At 40.0% G+C, this 17,836-nt stretch overlaps 1 protein-coding gene across 1 annotated transcript; it reads right to left on the minus strand.

Moving 5' to 3' along the window:
* Positions 1–10,006: 10,006 nt before the first annotated feature.
* Positions 10,007–11,914, minus strand: LOC133420203 (tripartite motif-containing protein 16-like). Its single transcript, XM_061709808.1, has one exon. It carries the CDS (start codon positions 11,793–11,795, stop codon positions 10,137–10,139), a length of 1,659 nt encoding a protein of 552 aa, XP_061565792.1. The 5' UTR covers positions 11,796–11,914; the 3' UTR covers positions 10,007–10,136.
* Positions 11,915–17,836: the final 5,922 nt, after the last annotated feature.

Raw genomic sequence — 17,836 nt, forward strand, 5'->3', positions numbered from 1 at the left:
GGTAGCATCTGAAAGTATCTCATGTGACTTGACAATCAATTTTGTGGAAACTACCCTTATTTCAGATGTTGCTAAAATACGGGCTTACTGCCATGATTTCACTTGTCATTTCATCCGCTTAGTTAAGTTTATTATCAGTTTTATTTATCGTTTTAACCAAACAACGAAAACATCTTTATTGCTGTCATTTTAGGACTGAATTTCTTCTACTACTAAATTAATGGCAGTCAAGTTCTTTATTTAGTTAGTTTGCCTTCTTGAATTCTGCAAAGACATTTAAAATGACATGTATATTTGGGGTGCCTGGTTTGTATCTAGGTTTTTATCTGCCTTTTTGAGGGGAATTAGCTCAAATGGTAGAGCGCTCGCTTAGCATGTGAGAGGTAGTGGGATCGACGCCCACATTCTCCAATTTCAGCTCTTTATGTTTCATTAGTGAAAAGTTGAATGAGCAACAGTTGCCTGTTCGTTTGAAACTGCTCTTCATTAACAGTCACTGCAGGCTAGCTGTATTAGCTTAGCATAGCTCATGCTAGTGTGGTAAGACGCACTTAAGTGCTTATTTGTGAGTGCGCAGCCTTGACCAATGGCGTGCGTCGCCAGCCTATTTAAGGGGAAGTGATGGTGAACCCGGAAAGAAAGCGCGACTCTTCGCCCCCGCCCACTGCGGGTTCCAGTCGGTTCCTGTCTCGTTCCTCATCCACCTGTGGCTTTGGCCGGCTCGTGTCAGAAGCGGATCTTGTGGCAAGAATTCATGCAACTGCACGTCCGTCGTTCAGCGTCCTTTCAGTCGGTCGCAGCTGCGCCTTCTCAGGATGATTGGCTCGCTGGGAGCGTCTGCAGCGCAGACGACTCGTGAAATGCAGCGAACCGCTTTAGAATGATTAAGAAGCCTTACATCGCCTGGTATGTGTCTTTTTATCTTTATGAATCCCGATCTCGCTGCAGTTATTTGTGGCATCAATTAAGTGTTTTGTACGTCCTTAGGTGTTGCTGGTTTTAGCCCCCACTGCCGTTCTTGCCAGCGTCCTTGTCTACGGGAAAAACACAGAGCCGTGCTCTGGCTGGACTGACGCGGCCGCTCACGTGAAGAGGCTGCAAGACCTTTGAGCATCCAAGACTTTTTATAGCCTACTTAGTTTTTAGCAATTGTGCGCGTGTGTGTGTGTGAGAGAGTGTGTGTTTGGAGCGTGGTGTGAGGGATATTCTTCTTTTGGGTTAATTTGTGTTCTTTTTGTTGCCCCTGCTTTAAACCTATTGGCAGGAGGTCCATTTGTATAACCGCAGATAACCAATAAGGTTTTTGGGCCGGGTTTATTGTGTTCTTTTTCTTTCCATATCTGTTATTTGTTTTGGGGCTCGAGAGCTTGTTGAGTTCATACGTCGTGTGTGGTTGGTAACCACATTGGTTAATTTCTTTATTTTTCTTTCTATTACTTTTGTGCTGTTTATATTTGGTTTTGTATGTTTGTTCATCTCCTAATACCCTTTTTGGTTTCTTTGCTTTCCAGGTGCTGAGCGTCCACGGTGGGGTGGCAAGCCAATCCTTGGGTGATGGTGCTTTATTTTCCGTGTGTGTGAATTTCACGTATGCTTAGTTTTCCTTAGTTTGCTGTGCCCTTTTGATTTATATTATCCTACGTTTGCAGTTCTTGGTTTATTTAATTTACTTTATTTTGGTTTACGGTTAGTGTGACACGTGTGTCTGCATGGTGTGAATCTCTGGACCATTGATCCGTTCTCTGGTAACCCCCCCTGCTGGTGGGCCTCAGCCCTGTCCTTAGCGAGGATCCCCTCATCCCTGCCCCAAAATACGGGGGTGTGATTGTGCTATATATTGTATTGTTTTAAAAGGAATCCTTTTTTTTTAGACATTAAATAAAATAAGAATTTGTATTTTCACAATTCAATTCAATTCAATTCAATTTTATTTATATAGCGTCTAATACAACAGAGTTGTCTCTAGACGCTTTACAGAGACCCATACCCAGAACATGACCCCCGAGCAGTTATTACATAAACAATGGCAGGTAAAAACTCCCCTAGTGGGAGAAAAACCTTAAGCCAAACAGTGGCAAGAAAAACTCCCCTTTAGGAGGGAAGAAACCTTGAGCAGGACCAGGCTCATAAGGGGGGACCCTCCTGCCGAGGGCTAGACTGGTGGGTCAGGGACGGCAACAGCACAGCAGGCAGGTGGAAGCAGCAACGGGATGACCAGGGGTGGGGACCGCAGGCCAGCACGCAGCTCCCGAAGCTCCGGCCCAATCAGCAAGTCCCAGGTTGGGGTGCAGGGTCAGGGAAAGACTTGTGCTCCGTAATGCAAGCTACAAGCCACCCACGACCACCTGCAGGACAAAAGAGAGAAAAGGGAGGAGAAGGGGGGGCCAGCAACGGGATGACCAGGGGTGGGGACCGCAGGCCAGCACGCAGCTCCCGAAGCTCCGGCCCAATCAGCAAGTCCCAGGTTGGGGTGCAGGGTCGGGGAAAGACTTGTGCTCCGTAATGCAAGCTACAAGCCACCCACGACCACCTGCAGGACAAAAGAGAGAAAAGGGAGGAGAAGGGGGGGCCAGCAACGGGATGACCAGGGGTGGGGACCGCAGGCCAGCATGCAGCTCCCGAAGCTCCGGCCCAATCAGCAAGTCCCAGTTTGGGGTACAGGGTCAGGGAAAGACTTGTGCTCCGTAATGCAAGCTACAAGCCACCCACGACCACCTGCAGGTTCCGGTGTCCGGCAAAGGATGCTGCAACATGGACAAAAGAGAGAAAAGGGAGGAGAAGGGGGGGCCAGCACAAGAAACTACAGGAGCGACTCTGACACACTAAAGTTTACACTACCTAGAGATTTACCAACACCAGCTAGAGGTTTACTAAACACTAACTATAGGCTTTACTAAACAGAAATGTTTTAAGTTTAGTTTTAAAGGCGGAGGTGGTGTCAGCCTCCTTAACCCAGATTGGAAGTTGGTTCCATAGTAGTGGTGCCTGATAGCAGAACGCCCGCCCTCCAAATCTACATTTAGATACTCTAGGAACTACGAGTAAACCTGCACTCTGAGAACGGAGAGCTCTGACAGGAACATAAGGCACTATCAGGTCTTGCAAATAATGCGGAGCTAAGCCGTTTTGGGCTTTATACGCAAGTAATAAAATTTTAAATTGGATTCTGAATTTTACGGGTAACCAATGGAGCGACGCTAACACTGGAGAGACGTGGTCTCTCCTGCTAATTCCTGTCAGTACTCGTGCTGCTGCATTCTGGATCAGCTGGAGCCTATTCAGCAAATTACTTGGACATCCTGCTAACAACACATTACAGTAATCTAGTCTAGAAGATACAAACGCATGAACTAGTTTTTCTGCATCACTCTGCGAGAGGATTTTCCTAATCTTTGCAATATTACGGAGATGGAAAAAGGCTATTTTACAAACCTGATTGACATATGGTTTAAACGACAAATCCTGATCGAAAATAAAACCAAGGTTTCTCACAGTTGCACTGGAAGCCATCGCAACACCATCTAATCCCTTCCTAAGATGCTCTGGACCAAGAATGATAACCTCTGTTTTATCTGAATTTAGAAGCAGGAAATTTCTGGACATCCAGTCCTTGATGTCCCTAAGACATGCCTGAAGTTTAACTAACGGTTCTGTTTCATCCGGCTTCATAGACAAGTAGAGCTGCGTATCATCAGCATAACAATGAAAGTGTATGCCGTGATTCTGGATTATACTTCCCAACGGCTGCATGTATAAACTGAACAAGATTGGCCCTAGCACTGAACCCTGCGGAACACCATAACAGACCCTTGACTGTTCTGAAGAAACCTCATGTACATGAACAAACTGGAACCTGTCAGATAGGTATGATTTAAACCAACATAGAGCTGTCCCTTTAATCCCAACAACATGCTCTAACCTGTGCAGTAAAATGCCATGATCTATAGTGTCAAAAGCAGCACTGAGGTCCAGTAGAACCAGTATGGACACTAATCCCTTATCTGAGGCCATAAGGAGGTCATTCGTGACTCGAACCAGTGCTGTCTCTGTGCTATGATGCATTCTGAACCCTGACTGAAAGACTTCAAACAGATCATTTCTATACAAATAGTCACATAACTGGCTTGAAACTGCCTTTTCCAGAATTTTAGACACAAATGGAAGGTTGGAAATTGGTCTATAATTAGCTAAGGTGTCTGGGTCAAGAGAAGGTTTTTTAAGTAAAGGTTTAATTACTGCGACTTTGAAAACCTGTGGTACATATCCTAAACTTAGGGATAGGTTAATTTGGTCCAGTATTGTCGTACCAATAAGAGAAAAAATATGTTTGAATAGTCGAGTCGGGATGGGGTCTAACATACACGTGGTTGACTTAGCTCTATTGACGAGTGAGGTCAGCTCAGGGAGGTCTATAGGATCAAAACAGTCTAGAGGCAAGTCAGAGCGTAGGGAAGTCGCTAAAGCTGAAGAAACGCCCACAACCGGCTGGTTGATTTCTTCTCTAATTCTCGCGATTTTACTGTTGAAGAAGCTCATAAAGTCCTCACTACTGAGAGCTGCAGGAATGCACGGCTCAACAGAGTTGTGACTCTTTGTCAGCCTGGCTACAGTGCTGAACAGAAAACGTGGGTTACTTTTGTTATCCTCTATCAACGTTGAATAATAAGCTGTTCTGGCCTTGCGAATGGCTTTTTTATATACTATTAGAATATCTTTCCATTCACGATAAGAGTCTACAGACCTACAAGAGTACCACTTCCTTTCCATTTTACGCACGTTTTGTTTCAACATGCGGATATCTGAATTATACCAGGGAGTTAAGCTCCTGTGGCTAGAAACCCTCCTTTTCAAAGGAGCAACTTCATCTAAAGCTGAATGCAACAAATCAGCAGTGTTACTAGCAAGGAAATCAACATCTGCAGAGGTAGAACCCAGGTCACTGGCCTCGATTACATCACTATTTCGCACTGTCGTAAGATAAGCAATGGCCTCCCTAAATTTAACAATAACTTCATCAGACAAACATCTGCTAAAATAATACCTCCTATTTTGCACTACAACATCAAGGGAGTTTACAGGTGACACCAACAGACCATCAGTTTCAACACCGTAGGTGAGAACGAGATCAAGAGTATGATTAAAACAGTGCGTTGGTTTATCCACTTTTTGTGAGATACCCATTGATTCTAGAAGAGAATCGAAGGCTAATTTAAGATTATCGCTTTCAACATCCATATGAATGTTAAAATCACCCACTATGATGAATTTATCTGTGCTGATCAATAATCCAGAAAGGAAATCTGAAAATTCAGACAAAAACTCGCACCAGCAGGGGGCCGGTACACTACCACTAACACAACTGGCTTCTCTGATTTCCAGCTCGGAAATTTCAGACCAAGCATGAGGCTTTCAAATGTATTATAGTTGCACTTAGGTTCAATTTTTGTTTGGAGACCAGAGTTATAAATTGCTGCGACTCCTCCGCCTCGGCCCGTGCTTCTAGGAATGTGATGATTAAAGTAGCCGGGCGGAGTTGATTCATTCAAACTAACATACTCTTCCTCCTGTAACCATGTTTCTGTTAAGCAGAAAATATCACTCCTGCTCTCTGTAATTATATCATTTACTAACAGAGACTTGGAGCTTAATGATCGTATATTTAGTAGTCGGCATCTAATTTTTCGGTCTGTAATTGGTACCAAATGTACATTGGTTTTAATTTTTACAAGGTTATCTTGGTTAACGCCTCTATAACGCTGCACCTGGTGAACTTTTGGAGGGCGGGGAACTGCAACCACTTCTATTTTGCTAGGCACCTGGCCAGAGTCGCCAATATCATGTAATCCTACAGTTTTAGAGTCGCTAATTACATAATGCAATCCTATAGTTTTGTTGGCAGGCGTTGGTCCTCGAGAAGCAGCAGAGAAGTGTGTTAAACTACAGCTCTGCATCCTGGCCTGGACCCTGCATTGTCAGGGGGAGTGTCTAATAACATTGGCCAGATTTCTAGACATAAGAGCTGCACCATCCCGGGTGGGATGAATGCCGTCCCTTCTAATCAGACCGGGCTTTCCCCAGAATGTCTCCCAGTTGTCAATAAAGTCCACGTCGTTTTCTGAACACCACTGAGACAACCAGCGGCGGAGCGAGAGCATGCGACTAAACATGTCATCGCTGGTCAGATTGGGGAGGGGGCCAGAAAAACCTACAGAGTCCGACATGGTCTTGGCGTAGTTACACACCGAGACAATATTCATTCTGGTTACTTCCGACTGGCGAAGACGGGAGTCGTTAGCTCCGACATTGATGATAACTTTACCATATTTACGATTACCCTTTGCCAGTAGCTTCAAATTTGCTTCTATGTTGCCCGCTCTGGCCCCCGGGATGCACCTAACTAAGGTCTCTGGAGTCGGCCTCACATGTCTCACAATAGAGTCTCCAATCACCAGGGTCGGTTTCTCAACAGATGTGTCGCTGAGTGGGGAAAAACGGTTAGACACATGAAGCGGGTGGTGGTGTCCCGTGAGCCCTTTAAGACTAGTCTTCCTCCGAACCGTCACCCAGCTGCCCTGCCTGGCCGGCTGCTCGGGAGCTGCAGGGGAGCGGCTACGCTCAGCTGCTACGGGCCGGTCCGCCGCTAGCTTAGCCTGGTTAGCTGAGGAGGCTCTCGGACTATGGTTTAGTTGGCCGAACCGGACCTCTAACTGACTGAGCCTCGCCTCCAGCCCTGCAAATAAACTACACTTTAAGCACTTACCGTCTTCACTAAAGGAGGCAGAGGAATAACTAAACATTTCACACACTGAGCAGGAAAGCGGTGAAGCGGTGGGAGCCGGAGAGGCCATGCTAAGATGCTAACGGAGGCTAACGGACAGAAAATGTATCGGTGATTGGTGACAGTGAAAGTTACGGAAGAGAAAATGAGCGAGTGTTGAAATAAAGACAGTAATGTACCAGATATAGTGCTATTTTACCAGAAAACAGTCTAAGTTTTAGATAAAAAGTCGGGAGAGATCTGAGCCTGGCTGCACGCCGTGCAGCAGCAACAGACCGCAAACACCAGGAAGTGACGCGATGCGTGACGCAATACGTTACCCAATCAGCAGCCCAGCTAACAACCGTTTTGTCTCTGGTGTATTGGTCATCCCAAGATCTCACGTGCGCCCTTAAAATGTATAAGGCCACAGTAGCATCTGAAAGTATCTCATGTGACTTGTCAATCACTTTTGTGGAAACTACCCTCATTTAAGATGTTGCTGAAAAAAAGTGAAAAGTTGAATGAGCAACAGTTGCCTGTTTGTTTGAAACTGCTCTTCATTAACAGTCACTGCAGGCTAGCTGTATTAGCTTAGCATAGCTCATGGTAGCATCTGAAAGTATCTCATGTGACTTGACAATCACTTTTGTGGAAACTACCCTTATTTCAGATGTTGCTAAATAAAAGTGAAAATTTGAATGAGCAACAGTTGCCTGTTCGTTTGAAACTGCTCTTCATTAACAGTCACTGCAGGCTAGCTGTATTAGCTTAGCATAGCTCATGGTAGCATCTGAAAGTATCTCATGTGACTTGACAATCACTTTTGTGGAAACTACCCTCATTTCAGATGTTGCTAAAAAAAGTGAAAAGTTGAATGAGCAACAGTTGCCTGTTTGTTTGAAACTGCTTTTCATTAACAGTCACTGTAGGCTACATGTATTAGCTTAGCATAGCTCATGGTAGCATCTGAAAGTATCTCATGTTACTTGACAATCACTTTTGTGGAAACTACCCTTATTTCAGATGTTGCTAAAAAAAAGTGAAAAGTTGAATGAGCAACAGTTGCCTTTTTGTTTGAAACTGCTTTTCATTAACAGTCACTGTAGGCTACATGTATTAGCTTAGCATAGCTCATGGTAGCATCTGAAAGTATCTCATGTTACTTGACAATCACTTTTTTGGAAACTACCCTTATTTCAGATTTTGCTAAAAAACGGGCTTACTGCCATGATTTCACTTGTCATTTCATCCGCTAAGTTAAGTTTATTATCAATTTTATTTATCGTTTTAACCAAACAACGAAAACATCTTTATGCTGTCGTTTTAGGACTGAATTTCTTCTACTACTAAATGAATGGCAGTCAAGTTCTTTATTTAGTTAGTTTGCCTTCTTGAATTCTGCAAAGAGATTTAAAATGACATGTATATTTGGGGTGCCTGGTTTCTATCTAGGTTTTTATCTGCCTTTTTGAGGGGAATTAGCTCAAATGGTAGAGTACTCGCTTAGCATGTGAGAGGTAGTGGGATCGACGCCCACATTCTCCAATTTCAGCTCTTTATGTTTCATTAGTGAAAATTTGAATGAGCAACAGTTGCCTGTTCGTTTGAAACTGCTGTTCATTAACAGTCACTGCAGGCTAGCTGTATTAGCTTAGCATAGCTCATGGTAGCAGCTGAAAGTATCTCATGTGATTTGTCAATCACTTTTGTGGAAACTACCCTCATTTAAGATGTTGCTAAATAAAAGTGAAAGTTTGAATGAGCAACAGTTGCCTGTTCGTTTGAAACTGCTCTTCATTAACAGTCACTGCAGGCTAGCTGTATTAGCTTAGCATAGCTCATGGTAGCATCTGAAAGTATCTCATGTGACTTGTCAATCACTTTTGTGGAAACTACCCTCATTTCAGATGTTGCTAAAAAAAGTGAAAAGTTGAATGAGCAACAGTTGCCTGTTTGTTTGAAACTGCTTTTCATTAACAGTCACTGTAGGCTACATGTATTAGCTTAGCATAGCTCATGGTAGCATCTGAAAGTATCTCATGTTACTTGACAATCACTTTTGTGGAAACTACCCTTATTTCAGATGTTTCTAAAAAACGGGCTTACTGCCATGATTTCACTTGTCATTTCATCCGCTCAGTTAAGTTTACTATCAATTTTATTTATCGTTTTAACCAAACAACGAAAACATCTTTATGCTGTCGTTTTAGGACTGAATTTCTTCTACTACTAAATGAATGGCAGTCAAGTTCTTTATTTAGTTAGTTTGCCTGCTTGAAGTCTGCAAAGAGATTTAAAATGACATGTATAATTCGGGTGCCTGGTTTTTATCTAGTTTTTTATCTGCCTTTTTGAGGGGAATTAGCTCAAATGGTAGAGCGCTCGCTTAGCATGTGAGAGGTAGTGGGATCGACGCCCACATTCTCCAATTTCAGCTCTTTATGTTTCATTAGTGAAAATTTGAATGAGCAAGTTCGTTTGAAACTGCTCTTCATTAACAGTCACTTCAGGCTACATGTATTAGCTTAGCATAGCTCATGGTAGCATCTGAAAGTATCTTATGTGACTTGACAATCACGTTTGTGGAAACTACCCTCATTTCAGATGTTGCTAAAAAAAAGAAGAGTCAGGGTTTTAGAGACGCTGTAGAAAGATAGAACCCCTGCTCTGTGATCCATGTAAACTCCAAATCTGGAGGACGGAGGACCCGAGACGGGAGTGTCCACATTGTTGTACCAGAACGAGTACTTGTTTCGATCATATTATTTTAATATTGCTGATCATGGCTTACAGCTTAAGAAAACTGAAATATCCTATCTCAAAAAATTAGAATATTCTGGGAATCTTAATCTTAAACTGTAAACCATAATCAGCAATATTAAAATAATAAAAGGCCTGCAATATTTCAGTTGATTTGTAATGAATCCAGAATGTATGACATTTTTTGTTTTTTTAATTGCATTACAGAAAATAAAGAACTTTATCACAATATTCTAATTTTTTGAGACAGTCCTGTATCTATTTTAGTGACTGCAGATTCTGAAACGTCTTCAGTAACTTTTATTCACTGACAAAAACATCAACTTTGATCAAGATATGATCATGTTTAACAACTTCTTTAAACAATCTTCAATAAATCTTGTTTTTTTTATACTGAAAATGATGTATCTTTTTCTCCACAGACAATACTAAAACTATTATGATTATTACATTTTACTCAAATTAAGGAAAAAAACACAAAACACATCATCTTTTATCATCTTTATTGATCATGCAGTATTCAGTATTTTAGTCATAAAAGTGAGTTCCCAGCAACAATGATATACATTAAATAACCTGGGAAATAAAACATAGCCGTACCTGAAATAACTTCAGTCTATTTCAGCTTAATGAACTTTGCAGTGACTCCATAGTACGTGAGTCGGACTCCGACGCAGAGCGGCTGAGTGAACGAGGTCTGGACTCTGTGGAGAAGAGTCAGGGTTTTAGAGACGCTGTAGAAAGATAAAACACCCGCTCTGTGGTCCACGTAAACTCCAAATCTGGAGGACGGAGGTCCCGAGACGGGAGTGTCCACATTGTTGTACCAGAACGAGTACTTGTTTCGATCGCAACGCAATGCCCAGGACTTGTCGTTGGATCCGAATCTGCAGTCGTCCGAGTTTCCCGCCCTGCTGATGTCCTTGTACGCGACCGCTATGCAAATTCCGTCACCTTTCCACTCCATCTCGAAGTAACAGCGTTCGGTCAGACTCTGCAGACTCAGGACCTGCCACCAAGACGTGAATCTGTCCGGGTGGCTGGGGTGAGACTGTTTTTCTCTCATTACCGTCACTTTTCTGTTCCCGTTAGATAGTAATAGATGAGTGTTAGTTGTGTTTGGGTCCAGAGTGATGTCTCGTGAATGATTCAAGAATCCGGCTCTGGTCTTTGGTTCTGGTCCCGGCAATAAAACATCCACTTCAGCCACTGACAGTGAGATCTTTGTCCACGTCTCTCTCAGAAGGTCCAGTATTCTCTTTTTGGTCTCTGACACAGCTGCTGTCACGTCCTCAAAGTACCTGAGAGGACGAGTCTGGATGCTGGTGGACGACGGCGAGGGGTCGTTGTGGAGGAACTGGTGGTGGTTCTCCGTGTTCGTGAGCCCCAACTCAGCGTCAATCCTCTTCAGGTCAGTGATCTCCTGCTGCAGTTTCTCCTGAAGATCTTTGACTCGACTCACTTCGTGTTCCTGCTGGGATCTGACCTGCTGCTTCACATCGGAGCTTCTTTTCTGGAGAAGACTGACCACCTCGTTGAAGCTCTTCTCACTGTCCTCCACTGCTTTATCAGCAGAGACGTTGATGTCCTCCACCTCCTGCTGAAGCAGCTCCACGTCTTTCTCTCGGTCCTGGATTCTCTGCTGGATTTGTCGTCGACTCACCTCCAGCTCCTTCTCCTTCTCGGATCTCTCTGCTAAGACCGGAGCCGTCACGTGACCTCTATGTTCGTGCATCGAACACAGATAACAGATCCTCTTCTGATCAGTACTACAGAAGAACTTCATCACCTCATCGTGGAGAGAGCAGATGTTCTCCTGGAGCAGATATTCTCCCGAAACTGGATCCACCAGCTTGTGTTTCTTTAAGGGTGGAGCGTGGTAGTGAGGTTGGAGATGTTTCTCACAATAAGAGGCCAGACAGACCAGACAGGACTGGACAGCTTTCACCTTCCTCCCAGTGCAGACGTCACAGCCAACGTCTTCAGGTCCGGCGTAGCAGAGATCGTCCGGAGCAGATTTGAGTCCGGTTTTCTTCAGCTCCTCCACCAAAAAGGCCAACATGGTGTTTTTCATCAGGACGGGTCTCGGATTGAAGGTTTTCCTGCACTGGGGACAGCTGTGTGTTCCCCTCTGATCCTCTCCATCCCAGTGGGTTTTAATACAGTTCATGCAGTAACTGTGTCCACAGGGAATGGTCACCGGATCCTTCAGTAGATCCAGACAGATGGAACAGGAGATTGTTTCTTGGTCCAGCTGAACGTCTTTCCCTGCCATGTCTCCTCTCTGAAGTGACTGTGTGAGTTTCACGCTCCGGAAACTAAAGGCTGTTTGACCTCTGATCTAAACAGCATTTCTCTGTTTCTTGTCAGTTCTCACAGTTCAGCAGATGTTGCTTTCACCCATCTGCAAACGTGTAGATCTAAAGGGGGGAGGGAGCAAAGAGGATGTGTTTTGTAAGAGGGAGGAGGAGGAGGAGGAGTCGTCAGGCCGTGTCTGGTTCCAGGAAGAGGCAGAGCTATGAAGCCTTTTCTTTTTTTAACCTTCTTTATCAACAACAGCAAGTAAACGACATTTATACAGCAGTTTTCACAGATAAGAATCGATTACATATAACACAATTAAGAAATTCTTGAGAACTAATTTTACTTTGGTGTGTTTCTCTTCACCTTTGAAGAGGAAACATATGTTTCAACGTTATACTATTAGTTTTTTAATTAAGATGAGAACCCGTTGCCTCTCCTTTCCACTTCCACCTAGGACTAAAGAAGTTAATTTTAAAATAATGAATGACGTTTATCCATGTAATGATTTTTTACATAAAAGGTTTAATTTAGACTTGAATATTTGTACTTTTTGCAACGCAGACATGCTTAACCAGGACCTTTTGTGAAGCTTTAATACTGTATAATATAATGATCAAACCATTCCCATTCTTACATTTGAAAGCATTAAAGTTGGTTTACAAGTGGAAGACAAAAAAATAAACTTTGGAATTAATAATTTAATTATATTGGCTACATTTTTTATTCATAAATGTCACTTTTTGAAAATGAATCCAATCTTTATTGCATATCTAAACGAAAAATAATTCAGTACAAAAAATATTTAAAATCTTGCATGATTTAAAAAGCCCAGCATCTTCAGAAGAATCTTTGTTCCCTAATTCCTGACTGATCACTTGCGTTTTTTCTTTCTTTTTGTTTGTTTGTTTATTCCTTTTTTTCTTTTCGCTGTTTATCTTCCTTGTTTTGTTTTACTCATTGGTCGCTCAGTGCTCTATGATGAAAATGTTTTTTCTGGAATGTGCAATGTGCCTTGTTTTTTTGTAAATTCAATGAGAATATATATATATATATATATATATATATATATATATATATATATATATATATATATATATATACCAAAAAAATTATATATATTTTTTTGTATTACACTGACGATTTACACCTGTACTTTGGGCTTATTTGGGTTGTGGAAATTGAAGGGACCAATAAACTTAAAACTAACCTAAACTAAAAACCTACCTTTTTAACAGGCTTTTATCTAAAAAACTGCATTGTTTTAAGTTATTTAATTTTTCCATCATGTATTCAGTATTTTATTGCTCTAAACTGTTTTTATTCTGTAAAGCACTTTGTGACAAATGTCTGTGAAAAGCGCTATAAATAAACTTTACTTACTTATTTTACACACACACACACACACACACACACACACACACACACACACACATACACGTGTGTGCGTACGTGTAATGTTGTTATTGCGCACATTTCTCCACTAGGTGGCAGTGTTAGTCAAGTTCCTGTGGTCAAAGCGGAAGCGTAGATGGGAGTGTAGTATTTCCCCCTTCAAAATAAAATACAATTATAACATTTTTCTTCAATGAAATAAGTATTAGCATACGACAAGTATAATACAACGAGAGCTAGATAATATTGCAAAATGAAAAGAAATATGCGATTAAGAGCTGAATTGAACATTTAGCCATAGATAAAAGCAGCATTCTGCTGATATCTGGCTGATGCAACCATCTAAAATTAAATATATACATGCTAAGGTCTGCCATTGTTGAATTATGTGAATCTCCATTTTCCAAGTATACTGTCAATTAGAATTAGGTCCTATGTTGTGTTGTTTTGTATTGTATTATGTTGTGTTGTATTGTATTGTGCTGTACTTAGTTCTAAGTGTCGTGTTGTGGTTGTAGGTAAGGTAACTTTATTGATACCCTAAGGTAGATTTGTTTGCAGGTAAAAAGTACTTACAACCATAGACATGTATACGTAGACGCCGTATCGCTTGGTTTTGCCCGCTGCTGGGATACGTCAACGTCGCCGCCATATTGGATGTTCAAGACTGCGCCTTAAACTAATACAAGTAAATGGACTTATTTTCATAAAGCGCCTTTCTACAAAGAAATGTACGTTTTACGTCTCATTTATTCATTCACACACGCACTAATATACTTGGGAAACAGTTAGGCACCAAATATAATATATTTAATTTTCTCAGATGGCAAAAATAAGAACTTTATTGATCCCACATAGGAGTAATTCATGTTATATCAGTTATAGAGAACAAGGTAGTGCCGAAAAACAATATATATTCCCCTAACAAAAATAAGAAAAATAGAGAAACATATTTTCTCATCAACAAAACAAATTTAAATTTTTTCAAATAACAAAATAACATATTTGAACCATTTTTCAGACAATAAAGTAACTGAAAAAATCTGAAAAATGGTTCAAATATGTTATTTTGTTACTTGAAATTTTTTTTATATTTTGATGTAAAATATGTTTTGTTGATGAGAAAAAATATTTTTCTCGACTTTTCTTATTTTTGTGAGGGGAATATATTTAGTTTTTCGGCACTACCTTGTTGTGTGGTTTTAGTGACTTTTGTTTGTGAAAGGTTGTCATTTGATTATGTTTGATGTGTTCATTGTTGCGGAACGTCTTAATCTGACTACATGTACGTTTTGCATTGTATAAAATACAGATATTGAGGTGGATTCCAGGGAGAATTGCTGTTGCTCTGGAAATGTCAAGTCAGGTCAAGTCGAGTTTATTTATAAAGCACTTTAAAAGTGCTGGACAAGCGAATGGAAAACAAAAACAAAACACCATAAAACATAAGACACATAAATATAATAAAACAATCATGGTGAGTTAAATGCTAGTGAATAAAATAGGATCAAATAAAAGATAAAAGAATAAAATAAAGAATATAAGGATAACATAAAGCCAACTGTCTTGCTAAGTATTAAAAGCCAAGGAGAAAAGGTGGGTTTTGAGAAGGGATTTAAAAACAGACAGAGATGAGGCCTGTCTGATTTGCTGATGATGCTGAAATGAAATAAAAAGTAACTTTTAAAAAGGCTTTTATTTTGTTAATTACCGGAAGCAGCCATCTGCGTCGGCGAGCTGTGGCTTAATAATAATAACAACACTATAACTTAATAACACTATAATTATACTAATACACTATAATAGCACTAATAATACCATACATTAGTAATATATTTTCAGTTTCATCATTTAATAAAATTTTTTGTTTTAGTCTCTTTTTGAAAATTGAGAGAGATCCAGACTCTTTTATAGCACTATTGATTGAAATCTTTATTTTGAGCATACAAAAAAAAAAAAAAAGAATACAAATAAAGAGTCATTAAAAAAATAAACACGCATGCCCGAAAAGGAGTAGGAAGAGGTAAAACATTTTTTTTATAGCACTATCAATATTATTCCAAATTTTTGGACCTTTACAGGTTACACGGAAACTTGGACATTTCAGTTTCTCTTTTGATTTTATGTCACTGTTACATTTTTGTTGTAATGTCCAAAACATAAAAATCTTTAAAAATAAAGTTTTTTTAAGCCTTTTATTTTGTTAATTACCGGAAGCAGCCGTCGGCGTCGGCCTAGTGACAACAATGTCGAGTACGTAGCTGTGCAAAAGCTTGGCTTACAGTTTTTTCTGAATGCTTAAGTACATTTTTTGTAACATTGGCTATTTTTGCTAAACTCTACACACAAATGAGAAAACCTTTCACCATATTATCAAAACGTTATAGTTCTCTTGCAAAAGCAAACACAGTTTGATTAACTCTACACACCTTAGTAAAAATGGTGTTTTCATATCAGACAGTAAACACATGCCATCATTTACTAAGCACATAATGTGCCAACTACACACTGATGGTATGAATACAAAACACATCTGGCTTTTTTCTTTTTCTGTGCACAAGGTAGGCTAGGTCAGTTTGAGGTCATACTTTTGTCATAGTTCTGTAAACACACAGGGATCCAAACTTCAAGTATTGGTGTTTATTCACACTCGTCAAAACAAAGACACAGCACAGACACAAAATAATACATTCACAAAAAAAAGACAATCAGCCTACATCATGCCGTCTCTCTGGGTCCAGCCACAAAATCTCATCCACATCGCATGCGATGTCCTCCAGTCCAAGGCACCGGGGAAAATACCTCCTTGCATGCCGTATCCAGGCCTGACATGATGCCTGATGCCAATGGGATTTACAGTAAGAATGGAGAGTATGGGGGGAGGTTCAGTGCCATGAAGAGTGGGTGATCGGTAAACCAGTTGCGGACCAAAGCAGCCCTATGGAAACTAACATTGTGCCATATGATGACATATCGGGTCTGCTCTGGCCCTTCCTCTTCCCCCTCCTTGTCCTCCTCTTGCTCCTCCTTGTCCTCTTCCTCTAACTTCCTCTAAACCTCTTGCTTCTTCACCTCCACGTCCTCTCCCTCTTGCTTCTTCACCTCCACGTCCTCTTCCTCCAACTCCTTCACCTACACGTCCTCTTCTTCGTCCTCTGATTCTTACTCTTCTTGCTCCTTCCATTGTACTCCACACAGACAGCTTACCTGTGGCTTATTTATAGTGCTTAGGCTGATTGCAAAGTGAACTAATTCTCTAAAATTGTTTTCACATGTGAAAGTGTGCCAGACAGTTGGCAAAATAGTGTAAATAATAGCCATACATGTGTATAATTTTGCTAGGAGTGTTTTGGAAATTTGGCAATTGAGTGTAAGCAGTGAATTGTGCCTACAGTTTTGCAAAGTGTGTGTTAAAAAATTACAAACTGAGTGCAAAGCAGTATTTGTGCTTTTAGTTTGGCTAACTCAGTGAGTGGTTTTGCTATATGTATTAATAGTTTTAGAAATTGTGCTACAAGAACATGATTAGCGCCTAAGCTTTCAGAAAAAACTGTAATAATAATAACACTATAATTATATTAATACACTATAATAGCACTAATAATACCATACATTATATCTTCAGTCACTGCTATCATTATAATAATTATACTAATTTCAATATCAAAAATAAATCCTATTGTTACTGTCTGTGCACTTTTGTTATTTTTCTTTCTTTTACTTTACTTTGCTTTTAGGTCACTGTTACATTTTTTTTGTAATGTTCAAAATATAAAAATCTTTAAAAATAAAGTAAAAAAAAGGCTTTTATTTTGTCAAATATTATTCCCTTTGCTGTTGAGATCTCTTTGGTCTGGCTTTTATGCAGCATCAAATTTTATAGTTTTAACCAGTTTTTTCATTTTTTAGAGGTATTTGTTTTATTTATTTATCTATTTGCATCCACGAAGTCCATAACTTCCTTGGTGGGATAGTTATTCATCATTAATAACGGTAATTATAGTTTATTTATATTAAAGAGCTCGTGGCCATGAGTTATTAATGCGTGGCCGAGCATTATTTTAATTTTTAAAAAAATTTTAAATGTCACCAAAGGGGCTCCGTAGATTTTTATATTTTGGACATTACAACAAAAATGTAACAGTGACATCAAATCAAAAGCAAAAAACAAAATAAAAGAAATAAAAATAACAAAAGTGCACAGATACTGTAGTAACAACAGGTCAGGTCACTGAGCCACTCTGATATCAACCAATCAATCAATACATTTTATTTATATAACACCTTTCATCCAAGTACATGAAATACAAAGTGCTTAACATTTTGACTGAAAAATAAGCATAATAAAAATAAGAATAAAATAAAAATTAAAGTTAAAGTTAATTAAAATGAAATAATGATAAAGGTTCGAAAATTAAGGCTAAAAATAATCAGTCCACAACAATAAAATATAACAATAATAAAAAACATTACAAGAAATAGATAAATAAATAAAACAAATACCTCTAAAAAGTGTTAAACAGAATAAAACTATAAAATTGATGCTACATAAAAGCCAGACCAAAGAGATCTCAACAGCAAAGAGAATACTAATTGACAAAATAAAAGCCTTTTTTTTTT

The sequence above is a fragment of the Cololabis saira genome, chromosome 20 (genome assembly GCF_033807715.1).
Source record: "Cololabis saira isolate AMF1-May2022 chromosome 20, fColSai1.1, whole genome shotgun sequence".
Lineage (NCBI taxonomy): Eukaryota > Metazoa > Chordata > Actinopteri > Beloniformes > Belonidae > Cololabis > Cololabis saira.

Excerpts from the sequence above, each read along its gene's own strand:
- LOC133420203 (XM_061709808.1), bottom strand. The coding sequence starts at position 11,795 with ATGGCAGGGAAAGACGTTCAGCTGGACCAAGAAACAATCTCCTGTTCC.